Genomic DNA, 11,555 nt, shown 5'->3' on the forward strand with positions numbered 1-11,555 from the left:
ACCGGTTTCCTTGTGTCTCCCTGATCCATCACTTCATGCTGCAGACAGACAGCTCTCACCAAAAAGACCTACACCGCACCCGCCCGTCCCCGTGCCCCCACCTGCCCCACCAGCCTCATCGGCCACCCTTCCGGCCTTGCCTGAGAAATCGCATCTCCTCGTCCTTCTTCTCATCCTCGCTGATGATCTTGGACGTGGTGATGCTCACCTCTACGCCGTCCACTATGAACTTGCGTGTCCTCTTGAGGGTTTTATTGTGCAGCCTTGAGTCCTGGCAGGAAAGTCATTAGGCAAAGCTCAGCCTTTCAGCTAAGGATCCGTGGGTGACATGGAGTGTGGCCCACCGCCCGCCTGGCCCCACAGCCCTAGCTCCACCCAGGGAGGATGTGACTGTCCATCGTCTCCATCGTCCCCTTGCTTTAAGCGTCTCGATCCAGGGGCCTGAGTATCTGAACTGATACCCCTTCCTTGCTCGTGCCAAGCGCTCAGCACTTGGTATTTATTTCTGACAGTTACTATTGCGACCACACAGCCCAGAAAACCAAGTTCACAACTGATTTGGCAGCTGAAGCCAATGTGACCCGAACTCCACTGCAGGCCACATCCATCCGGAGGCACCGTGAGATCATTCGTGACCTTGCTCTTCTCCCGTGACTCCTGGCAGTGCTCGGTACCCTTTGGAAGTTCTGCGTCCTGATTCGGAGGAGGCCCCGTGGGGTCGCCACGGCGTCGCCCCACTCCGACCTCCCAGCTGGCTTCCAAGGCCCTTCCTGGTGTAGCCCAGCTCTGCTCTTCCCACACTGCCCTGGGGACCCCCAGCCCAAGAGAGAGGGGAGAGGGAGGGCCAGGGCGGCTCCCGTCCACAGTCTCTGTGCCCCGAAAGTGTGCTCTGACCCCCCGACTCCTGCTCGCTTGAGCCCAGGGGCTGTGGACACCTTCGGCACCGAGGAGTCACACCCGACTCTCAGTCCCTCCACCATGCAGCTCACGTGTCCCCGGACTCAAGACGGGTCGGACGGCAGTGAGAAATGGGGGCCTGGCGGGGGAGGGTGGGGTGGCGCAGCAGGGGCCGCGGCCCTCACACTAGGACCGCTCCCGCCCGTGGGGCCACAGGTCCCTGAAGTTACAGCCCCCGCCCCCGACGCCGGGGGTGCTGACGTGGCCAGCAGATTCTTACCAAAACAGCGTGTTCCCTGACCAGCGAGGAATGTTCTCAACGCCCTTGAGAAGAGGCGGGGGCGGCGGGGGGACAGTTCCCTGCTCTGGGTGGGTCGGCCTTTATTTATTTTTTTAATTATTTTTTTTTCGCTTTTAGAGAAGGAACAGGACACCTGTCCTAGGGAAGGTGATGGGCTGGTGGGCCCCGATGCTAATCCCAGGGAGAGGCGCTGTCCTGCCCGCCCCGGTGGCCGGCAGCGTGTGCAGCGGCTGCTTCTCTCTCACTCGCTCTCAGTTGGCCAATATTTTTGAGTCTCTACTGTGTGTTCTTCACTGAGTAAACAATCGAAGAGAAAAAAACGAAAAGATACAGTACCTCCCCGCAAATCGGCCTTGATTGGGGATGGGACCCTCAGTGTGGCCTAGTCAGGTGACCAGAGGTGAATTCAAGAACATCTGCAGACAGCAGTGCGGGCAGTGAACGGGGGCGGCCAGAGCCCCCACCGCAAAGGCGAAATGGCTCTCAGGGTTCAGAGCACAGAGTCGGGGGTCTGGCCAGCTCCTCGCTTCCCGTCTGAGCCTGTTTGCTCATCTATACGGTGATGAAGGGCTGAAGGGGCCGCCTCGGTTTTTTGGTTTAGATCACTCTGCAGTGTCAGGCCCCCTCGCACCGTGGCTACTGTCACTCACAATGCCCCCTCCTCCAGAAAGGCCACTGACTCTACCGGTCACCAGCTGGCCCCGCATGGCTGAGCTGGAAGCAAGACAACCTCCACTTCTAGAATTCTCTCCCCCAAAATTTCACCAGCGCCTTTGGCCAAACCCAATTTAAATGGAAACCTAAGCTGAAATTTAAACCCAAACCAACAGTCTGACATGACGAAGTCCCAGACTGAACTCAGGTATTTTGCAGATTAAACTAGGAATCCAACTAAAAGCACTTTTTAAAAGGAACAACAATCCCCGTGAGCCGCCTGAACATGGAAGGCGGCCACGAACGCTCTCACAGCCCAAACCCGAGCAGCGCGCTCTGCGGCACCTTTGGGGGCGCTGACGGTGACGTTACCTTGATGGACAGAGAGCCCGTCTCTCTGTTCAGGGACAAGTCGGCCGAGAGGGAGCTGCCGTAGTCCATGCTCTCGGAGGTGGAGAGGCTGCCCGCGTCCGAGTTCCTCTTGGAAGGGCGTGGGGACGCCTGGACGGGGAGCTCCAGGCTGCCGTTGGCCAGCTTCTCGCTGCCCAAGGTCTCCAGGGCGCTGCTGATGGGCCGGCTCTGGCTCGCCTTTTGGGACCGGCTGGCTGCTGGACTGAGGCCTCCACCCAGGTGAGGGGCCTGCTTCTCCTCGGACACCTGAATCCTGGCGTCCATCGACAGCGGTCGGGACTTCCGGAGCGGCACAGGCACTGCTAGGCCGTTCTCATTTCCAGGGGCTGCGTCTGGGGGGCTGATGGTTGGGAGACACCTGTCCCCAGAGGGCTGGCTGGGCCCATTCGCCCTGTCCTGAGGCTGGCTGGGTGGCAATGGGGTGAGAGGCTTGTCGTCGTCGGCGCTGAGGCTCACCGGACTCGCCTCGGAAGAGTCGGGTGTGTGGTTCTCCAGAGGCTAGAGGGAAAACACATGGTCAAGGCCATGCATGTCCAAGGCCAGAGTCAGAAGGTCAGACACCACAAAGTGCAGTGGGCCAAAGCGAGGGAAATAACCAGTGTCCAGTGAGCCACAGTCCTCACCACTCCATGTCGCCTACCCGACAGTGAAATGAGTTACCACTTGTTCTGAGGACCAGGAATCTCCTGAATCTCTGAATCTCGGCTGTTTAACACCTGTTATTCTTCACAGGCATGGAGGCGACTGCGGCCAGCCAGACAGCTCGTGCCCCGTCCAAAGGCGGCAGTGGCTACTCTGCTCTGGCCAATCGTGACAACATGGGAAAATGGGTCCCTTGTGGCCAGACCTTGCAATTTTTCAAGACGAGCTACAATCTGGATTTTTACACGACATCTGATTTTTAGATGGCAATTAATTTGGGTTTTTAAAAAATTGCATAAAAGCCAAATCAAGCCTATCCAGGGGCTAGTCCAGCCTACCAGCCACTAACTTATTAAAGTTTCATTTTTGTTTGTTACAGCTTTTGGGGGGTGAAAAGTACTGGAAATGGAACACCTACTTCTCTGGAGAAAATGTAAATGTCCAGCTTAACGAATACAGTGAGCGCTCGCACACACAGTCGCCTTCCAGGTCGGTCACCTTAAGGTCGGCAGTGGAGCTGGCCGGCCCAGAGGCCCCGCCCGTGCCCATCCTTCCCAGGGACAGGTACATAATCCTTGCCCTGATCCTTCCGTGCTATAGGCTGATTCGCCTGCTTTTAAGCATTCCCTGGGGTCCTGACGGCCACTGGTTTTCGACCTTGGATATGGAAACTTCCAGAAGCAACTCTAACCGCCATCTATTCAACAATTCAGATATGCAGATCTGATCCTGCTGTCCCCACACCAGCGCCCCGGCCCCGCCTCCAGCCCCACAGCACCGCCTGGACGGCGGATGTCCCCTCACGGACGAGGCCCTCCCCAGACGACTAGACCAGCGATTCGAAAGCGGCAGCTCAGGGCAGGATCCAGCCTACAGACGTGTTCTACTTGGCTCAAACGTTTTTAAATTTTTTAAATTAACTTTTACTTAAATTTGGATTCAGCTAAAGCTGCAAACAGGTTACAAACGTGCCAGGCTGTGGGTGTCCGGGGCACTCAGGGCAGCTGGGCAGGGTCTGGGGGGGCCGGAGCCCCTCGGCTGGTTACCTCTGGTCATGTGCAGCCTTTATCTGAGTGTACCCCACAGCGTGCTAAAAGCGTGCTCACCTTGTGAGCCGCAATGGGGGAAGGGCTGGGAAGCAAAGTGTCAACTTTTAAGAACTGGAAGATCTCGTGTGACAATCAAGACCCCCAGTCTTTCCTGGTAACTAACAGGATCCCACCAATGGCCCCACTGCCTCACCCTGGTCCCCGTGCCAGTTCACAGGACTTGTGGCGTCACAGCCTGTGACCTTGAGGCTGGGGAGACACAGAAAGGACTCCTTGCGCCTCTCAGGCCCCCTCCCACAGCAGCCGAGGCCCGTGGGGGTCCCGTCCCTCCCCAGCACCCGCTCTGGGCCTTACCGAAGTGGCATCCACGGCTTCCTCCTCTTCCCCCTCATCCCGGCCATCTTCAATCTCCTCCATCACCTCGGCCTTGGCCTCAGCCACCAGCTCCCGCAGAGCCTTGTTACTGGTGATGCTGCTGACGAAGGGATGCTGAGAGACGGGACACCTGGGTTAGAACCGCTGAGGGCTGGGGGAGGAGGGCACGCAAAGGCTGGGGGAACGTGAACTTGATAAGGGAGACCCAGAGGCAGCTCGGAAAGTCCTGTGTGTGACAGAAAGAGGGCGGAGGCCGCTCCGCCACCCACCAGCTGTGACACTGAGCATGTCACCTTCCCTCTCTGAGCCGCAGGCACCTCGCCTCTGAAGAGCCAATGATGCCAAACCTGCAGGAGATTATGAAATGAGATGATGCACACCAAAGCGCTCAGCCCAAAGCAGGAGCTGAAGCGATGCTGGGGCAGTCTGTGTTATCTGCTTTCTTATTTTAAAAGGTTTTAATACATGGTTTCAAAAATATATACCACACACACACACACACACACACACACACACACACACTCTTCACTGAACTATTAAATAACACAGCAAATCATTAAACTCAGTGACTTTTCCCATCTTTTTCATGTATATACACCTGGTGTAACCGTCACTAGCCCCAGGCACAGAACATTTCCGTCACCACGGAAAGGTCCCTGTACCCCCTTGCAGTCCACCCCACACCCCACAGTCGCCTGGCTCAGAGCCAGTCCTGCCTGCTCCTTAACTTTACACGAACAGAACCAGCCGGTGAGTTGCCTTTTGTGGCTGGCTGGCTTCGAACAGCGTGAGCTGAAACTATGGGGTTCGCCTACACTGCCGTGTGTATCAGCGAACTGCCCCTCTTTTATTCCTGTGCAGAATTCTGCTGCATGAACATGTCAGTTCGTTCATTCATTCATTCTGCTGCCAATGGACATGTGTGTCGTTTCCTGGTTTTGGCAACTGTGACTAAAGCTGCTGTCAACATGCCCAGATGTCTTTGGGTGGACATGTGTGTTTGCAAAAGTTTGAGGCAGCGCGGTATCTGTTCTACTCCAAGGTGTTTACAGAGCTGTCACGTCTCTTTCACAGACGCTGCAAAACACCAAAGCTTTAAGGCCTCCGGTGTTAGGTCGGCACAAACAGCTCCCTGGGGAAAGGCTGTCACTGGGCATCTTCTCCCAGCACCTGGCTGTGGACGGGGATGTGGCTGTCCTCAACTCACCACACTCACCCGGGGCGCTGAGGAGGAACGCGGGGTGAGGGGGGGTGCGGGGGAGGGGGAATTCAGTGGGAATTCGTTTATTTGAAATTTACAGGAAGGCTCTCGTGGAATTCACCGTTTTCACTGTCAGAAAATTTACCCGTGGGGAAAGCGTGTCAGGATTGCAGGGAATCACGCCAATGACCAGAGAAAATGAATTTTCTATAGGGCCTTGAAAACACATTCACAACGGAAAGGTCCACTAAAAGCACTTTTATCTTCCTTTAAGGGGCCGGAGGGTGGGGGCAGGGGCGAAAAGAAAAAACAAACAAACAGGTCGTCTGTGGAAGGCCACAGGCAGCGCCCTATTCAACCGGGTCGACACCTGGACTTTGCACGCCCAACAGCAATAAACCTCACTTGCTTGTCATTTGGTTTTTCCAAACCAGTGTGACTTTTCTCCGGTGAGTCCAAAGTACGAAAGAGTTGACGAATTCCATTCTTCCCATGCCCCCACTCACTCACTGATGCGCGCCACAGCCACCACGGCGAGGCCGGCGACGTACCAGGTGCTGCGAGGCTGGCAAGGTCGCTGGCCCTTGGGGCCTGGCAGCCGAGTGGGAGACAATGGTCCGTAACCAAATGACAAGATCGTTTCAGATCCGGTAACAGGCTAGCATGAGGCCGGATCAACCTGGCCTGGGCGGGCGAGGCTACTTAGGGCTGGGGTCAGAGGGGTCTCCGGGAAGAGGGGACATTTGAGCTGAGACCTGAGGGAGGGGAAGGGGCCGACCAGGGAAAGATGTGGGCACGGAGAATGCCAGGCAGAGGGAGCAAGTGCAAAGGTCCTGAGACAGACTGGGCTTGGTGTGCTGGAGGCACCGGGCTGGAGCAGCAGAAACTGCGGGCGAGCAGCGTTGGGGAGCCACAGGGGGAGATGGGGGGTGCACACGAGGCCCCTGGTGAGAAGCTGAGACTTGATTCTCGGAAGCCACTCCCGGGCTGCAGCGCAGCAGTGACGTCGACGACCGTTTAAAGGTGTCGGTCTGCCTGCAGCATGGTTCCGGGGGGTCTTGAGTGGGACTATGAACGCGAGTCACTCGTCGTGGGGGGCAGTGGGTACAGCAGTACGGCCGGACTCAGGGCCGGGCTGCCTGGGCCTAAATCCTGCTCCCAACACCAGCACCTCAGTCTGTGCCTCGGTCTGCTCATCCGCAGACTGGGAGTAACAGTATGGTCGTTCTAAGCATTATAGTAAGTGCTCAAAATCTGACAGCTATCACCTACGGCACGATCATCATCGATACCTTCTCGTCATCACCTCCACCATCACGACCATCACCATCACCATCACCACCATCACCATCACCACCATCACCGCCACCAGCAGCGGCGGCGGTGGCATCACAGAGATGCCTTTGAGGCACCAGTTTGCACCTGCGGCCACTCCTATCTCCTCCCGCATCCCCACAGAGCACAGCGTTTTGGAACAGAGGGCGAGAACCAGATCCTAAAGGCTCCCGAGCGTGCACTGCACAAGTTCACACGCGAGAACTTGAGCGAGCAGCCACAGATCGCTCCACGGCAGCGGCGGAACAGATGTGGCAGAAATAAATCATGCAGGCCAGGCTTCTGGAAATACCAGGTTTTCATCGGAGCAACCACATGCTGACCAGATTAGTAGCCCTTCGGGATGGCCGGGAGCCGCGCCTTGAGGCTGAACCATCTGCTCTGCTGCCTCCCCCAACCAACCCAGGGTCCTTAGGAAATAGAGGCTGGGGGCTGGGGGGTAGGGGGACATGGAGAAGAAAGCTTTTGATGGAGGGGCAGGTGAACAGAGCAGGTCCCCTGGACACCTAGATGCTGGAATCCGGGGCAAGCAGGGCCAGCAGACGGGCAGGCCCTCCTGTGGCTTATTAGGTCTGGATCCCTGTTTTGTCACCTGCTCCGGGACACAAAGCACAGACCACCCCTCCCCGCGTCAACTCCACTACTTCCAGGGATATGTTTACGACAGACATTTCCTTGGCCCCCAAACTGCCAAGGCCCGTTAAGGAGACAAAGGACACTGGGGTGTGTGCCTACAAGGGGACAGGCTGGCACACCGGTCCCCAGAAAGAGCTTGGCCCCCCCGCAGGAGGCCCGGATCGGAGGGGAATCTGCCATCTGCTCCTTCAGGAAGAGGGATAGCTGCCCTGTGCCATCTCTGCGGGGAGCCCCAAGATGCCACACAGCTCGCCCACAGGCACCCGTCTTCCGGCCAGGACCTCGCAGCCATGCACAGACATCCCGTCCAAGGCCTTGAGCCAGTTTTCCTCCGTGTGCTGAGAAACCGTCGGCCGGGGGGTTCCACGTGCCAACACTGGCCTTAGAAAATGCCTAATGGCGTTTCCGAGTCTTCGGGTGTCAGCGGCTTCCCTTCGATCTGCCCTCCCTTCTAACGCCTTTCATCTCTTCTTTCCTCCCTCCATTGGGAGGCAGCTAACCGGAGGGGCACGAGTACAGGCTTCGGGACCAGACGACAAGGATCGGAGTCCCAGCTGTCACTCACAAGCTGTGTGACCTCTCACCTCTCTGCGCCTCAGTCTTAGCTTCTGTCGAATAGGGATGTGAACAGGACCCTGTCACGATGACTAAATCACTTAACCTTCGTTACACATTTAGAGCAGCAGCACCTGGCACGGACCGGCTCACATGGCCACGTAACAGTGTGTTATGGGGACACGTCAGCGAACGAAACAAACACTTCTGTCCTCAGACGGCTGACACGCTAGTCAGAAAGATCAACAGGAAACAAACGGGTAAGTGAAATCGCCCTGTGCTATGTGCCAGGGGAAAATTAAAAGCAGGACAGGGAGAGAGAATTAGGGATGTCAGGGGGGCATCAAGTTTGCCGTTTAAATAGGGTGGCGGAGGGAGGACTCGCCGACAAGATGACACCTGCACAATGACTGAAGAAGACAGCCAACCACGGAGAGCCTTCCGGGCGGCATGGAGAGCCAGGGCAAAGGCCCTGAGACAGGCTAACCCTCGGGGGAGGCCGGGGCGGCTGGTGCAGAGGGCGGCAGCCGTGACGTTACAAGTGGTGCCTATGGGATCTCATTCACTCACGCGATGCCGAGAAGGGTGCACTACCCACATCCCACAGGGGAGGAGTGTAAACTCGGGCCCGGAGAGAGAACTAAGGGTCCAGGCAGGCGAGCCTGACGTCAGAGCCTGGGTCACTGCTGGGCGAGACCGTCCCCGAGAATGTCTGCCCAATCACCCCATGAGCCACAGACCGAAGGGGGCTCGAGGCAGATGCAGGGAAAGCTGAGAGGCCAAGAGGAACCTCCTAGACGCTGCCGGATACAAGGGCCGAGGTGGAGACGTGACCAGCTCCGGAAGGGGCCCTGGGAAGCCAAGATCTGGACCTACCTCTGGCTCCCAAGCCAGGTGGCCTCAGGGAGCCTGTTCTAAGTCAGCGTCCCCACCTAAGGGGACAGTAATGGACCGCCCTCCCCTGCTCAGGCACGGAAAGCAGTGGAAAAAGCTGACAGCGGCCGATGCTCTGAAAGATGCTTCGTTTATCTCAAAGGATCTCTCCTTTCTCCCCGAGGACGCAGCAGGACATTTTTTCCGACTACGGAACGGAAATTCCTGGTGCAGGCTAGGGCTGCGGGGCGGCCACTGGGGACGAGCACAGCTGTCTCCTCACAGCGGAATGTCCTGGAGGCCGGATGTGTGGGGCCAGCAGGTGCCTGCTTACAGGAAACAATTGGCCCCAAGCGCCCGGAGCGTCTGCATCAGCGAGTGACAGCAGGCTCACCCCACCCCCACCCTCCGGCTGCCCCACCAAACACGGCAACACCCAGAAAACGAGGCCTCTGGTCCCCCACGCCTCTGCTCTCAAATACACTGCAGAAATCCACAAGGAACAATCGTGGCCCCCTGGCAGGCAGACCCCATTCTACATCCTGGTTTCTTTCTGTGTTTTAATAATTTGATTCGACGCGTCAAACATTCACTGAGCACAGTGCCTGACAGTTAAGCGAAGCATTTTACAGCATCTTCTCGGTTCATCCTCACCATGAGCCGATAAGGGGGACACCGCTACGATCCCCATTTCAGAGCAAGAACCGAGTCACAGAAAAGTTAAGCCACTCGCCCACGGTCTCACAGCCGGTAAGAGGCAGAGCTGGGATTTGAACCCAGGATTTTCCAAACCCCGGTCCACACATAACTGAGCTGCACTGTAGGCCCGAATGTCCACCTCGGGCGCCACGCCTGACACCCAACAGGTGCTCGGGAAAAGTGGCTGAACGTAAAGAAAGACTGGGCCCGTGGGGTGGCCTCTCCTCCTGTCCTCCCACCGCATGTCAGAGGCTGTCACATGGGTGGAAGGACCAGAGTGGACAGGGCGTGTCGGCTGATGAACGAGTGGTTATGCACACTGTCCCCGGAGCCAGGTGAGAAACGCAAGGCTGACCCCAGCGGTTGCCCAAAGGAAGGGCAGGCCGAGGGGCAGGCCGCTGGCCCCGGGAGAGGGGCCGGGGACCCACTCACCTCCAGCAGCTGTGCGGCGCTGGGCCGGGTCTCTGGGTTCTTATCCAGGGCCGTCTTCAGGAAGTCGCGGAACTCCGCGGACCTGGGAGCACAGGTGGCACAGTGAGCTCGGGGCAGGGAGAGCCGAGAGAACGCTCCGTGTCACAGCCCACTCTCCCGGGAGCCCTGTGCCTCCCACACGCGCCCGTCAGACAAAGGGCGCCTTCGTGAGCTAAAGGATCAGGCAACGGGGCCTTCGACTTGACCTTCTCGTCGCGGACATCACTATACAAACGGGGACGTGGAAATCAGAGGAGCAGGGACCTGCCTAAGGCCACGGAGCAGAACGCAGCGAGGCTGGGGTTCGAGCCTGAACCCCAGTTCCCAGCCCAGGCCTGTGCCATGTGGCTGCTGGGGCTGCTCTTCCCACGGTGGGCCCTGGTTTCCCTGGGTCGCCCGTCGGCTTTGATGGGGTGCCTGTGTGCAGCTCGCCGAGGGGAGGAGGAGGCAAGAGGGCCCAGGGAGCTCAGAACGGCCTGGTGACCCCAGGCTCCGGCTACTCCCCCACTTCGGGACCTAGCAGTGGCAGGCGAGCCCCAGCACCTCCACTCCACCCCCGCCTGCCCCGCGTGCGGCCCACTGGTTGTCGGGCCACTGGTCGTCCAGCGACACCCTCGCTCCTTACCACTTGGACGGCGTGAGCAGCGTCGGGGGGTCCGACTTGGCGATCTTGAGCAGGACCCGCATGGGGTTGAGCTCGTGGTGCGGGGGCTCGATCTGGGCCATCTCGATCAGAGTGATGCCCAGGGACCAGATGTCGGCTTTGTAGTCGTACGGCGTGTCCTTCATGGTCTCACACATCACCACCTCGGGGGCCATCCTGAACCAACCAAGGGACAACAGAGGGCTCAGAACCTGGCCTCTGCGGGCGCTTCTCAGAGCCCCAGCTCCAGGCCCAGCACAAGCCAGCGTCAGGGGGCTGGAGGCACTCCTGGGTCACGATTCACATGACTGTCCATCCCACTGTCTTCCACGTGATGAGTCTTCACACAGAAAGATGCCTTCCAAGCCGCTCCACGGCCTCGTCCTGCTGCAGCTCCCGATGCCTACCACAAGATGGCAGCAGCCATCCAGAACACAGAGTCCTGGGGAGGGCGATGGGGGCAGAGGGGAAGGGGCCCAGAAAACACTGGGGCGGGAGAGGTGGCGGAGAGACTACAACGCAGGGAGAGAAGGGATGGAGAGAAAAGGAGAAAGAGGAATAAAGGGCAGAGAGAGAGAGAGAGAGAGAAAGGGTGAGTAATAAGCCAGCGAGGAGCCTAACTGCACAGTGGGGAGTAATGCGCATGAAAACCAGAAAGTAGTTAGGTGTGAAACCGAATGAGTGTTTTTAAACAGTAATAGTTTTGGAAAAGGGAGCACAATGAACTAGAGAAGTCCAGGGAGACTTCACGGGAGAGTAGGAAGTGAACTTGTATTATTCACCCTCGCAGCCCCAGCCCCAGCTTTGAATCTC

The 11,555-nt window shown here is 58.0% G+C and overlaps 1 protein-coding gene across 1 annotated transcript in view; it reads right to left on the minus strand.

The window, feature by feature from the left end:
- STK10 (serine/threonine kinase 10) overlaps nt 1-11,555 on the minus strand; it is an 88,744-nt gene that overhangs the window by 22,210 nt on the left and 54,979 nt on the right. The window contains exons 6-10 of the mRNA XM_006906513.2: nt 10,725-10,919; nt 10,061-10,142; nt 4,309-4,443; nt 2,225-2,761; nt 141-271 (exon numbers count right to left, since the gene is read on the minus strand). Of these exons, the coding sequence (XP_006906575.1) occupies nt 141-271; nt 2,225-2,761; nt 4,309-4,443; nt 10,061-10,142; nt 10,725-10,919 (1,080 nt within the window). The remainder of the gene's footprint in view (nt 1-140; nt 272-2,224; nt 2,762-4,308; nt 4,444-10,060; nt 10,143-10,724; nt 10,920-11,555) is intronic.

The sequence above is a fragment of the Pteropus alecto genome, unplaced genomic scaffold (assembly GCF_000325575.1).
Source record: "Pteropus alecto unplaced genomic scaffold, ASM32557v1 scaffold40, whole genome shotgun sequence".
NCBI classification, from domain to species: domain Eukaryota; kingdom Metazoa; phylum Chordata; class Mammalia; order Chiroptera; family Pteropodidae; genus Pteropus; species Pteropus alecto.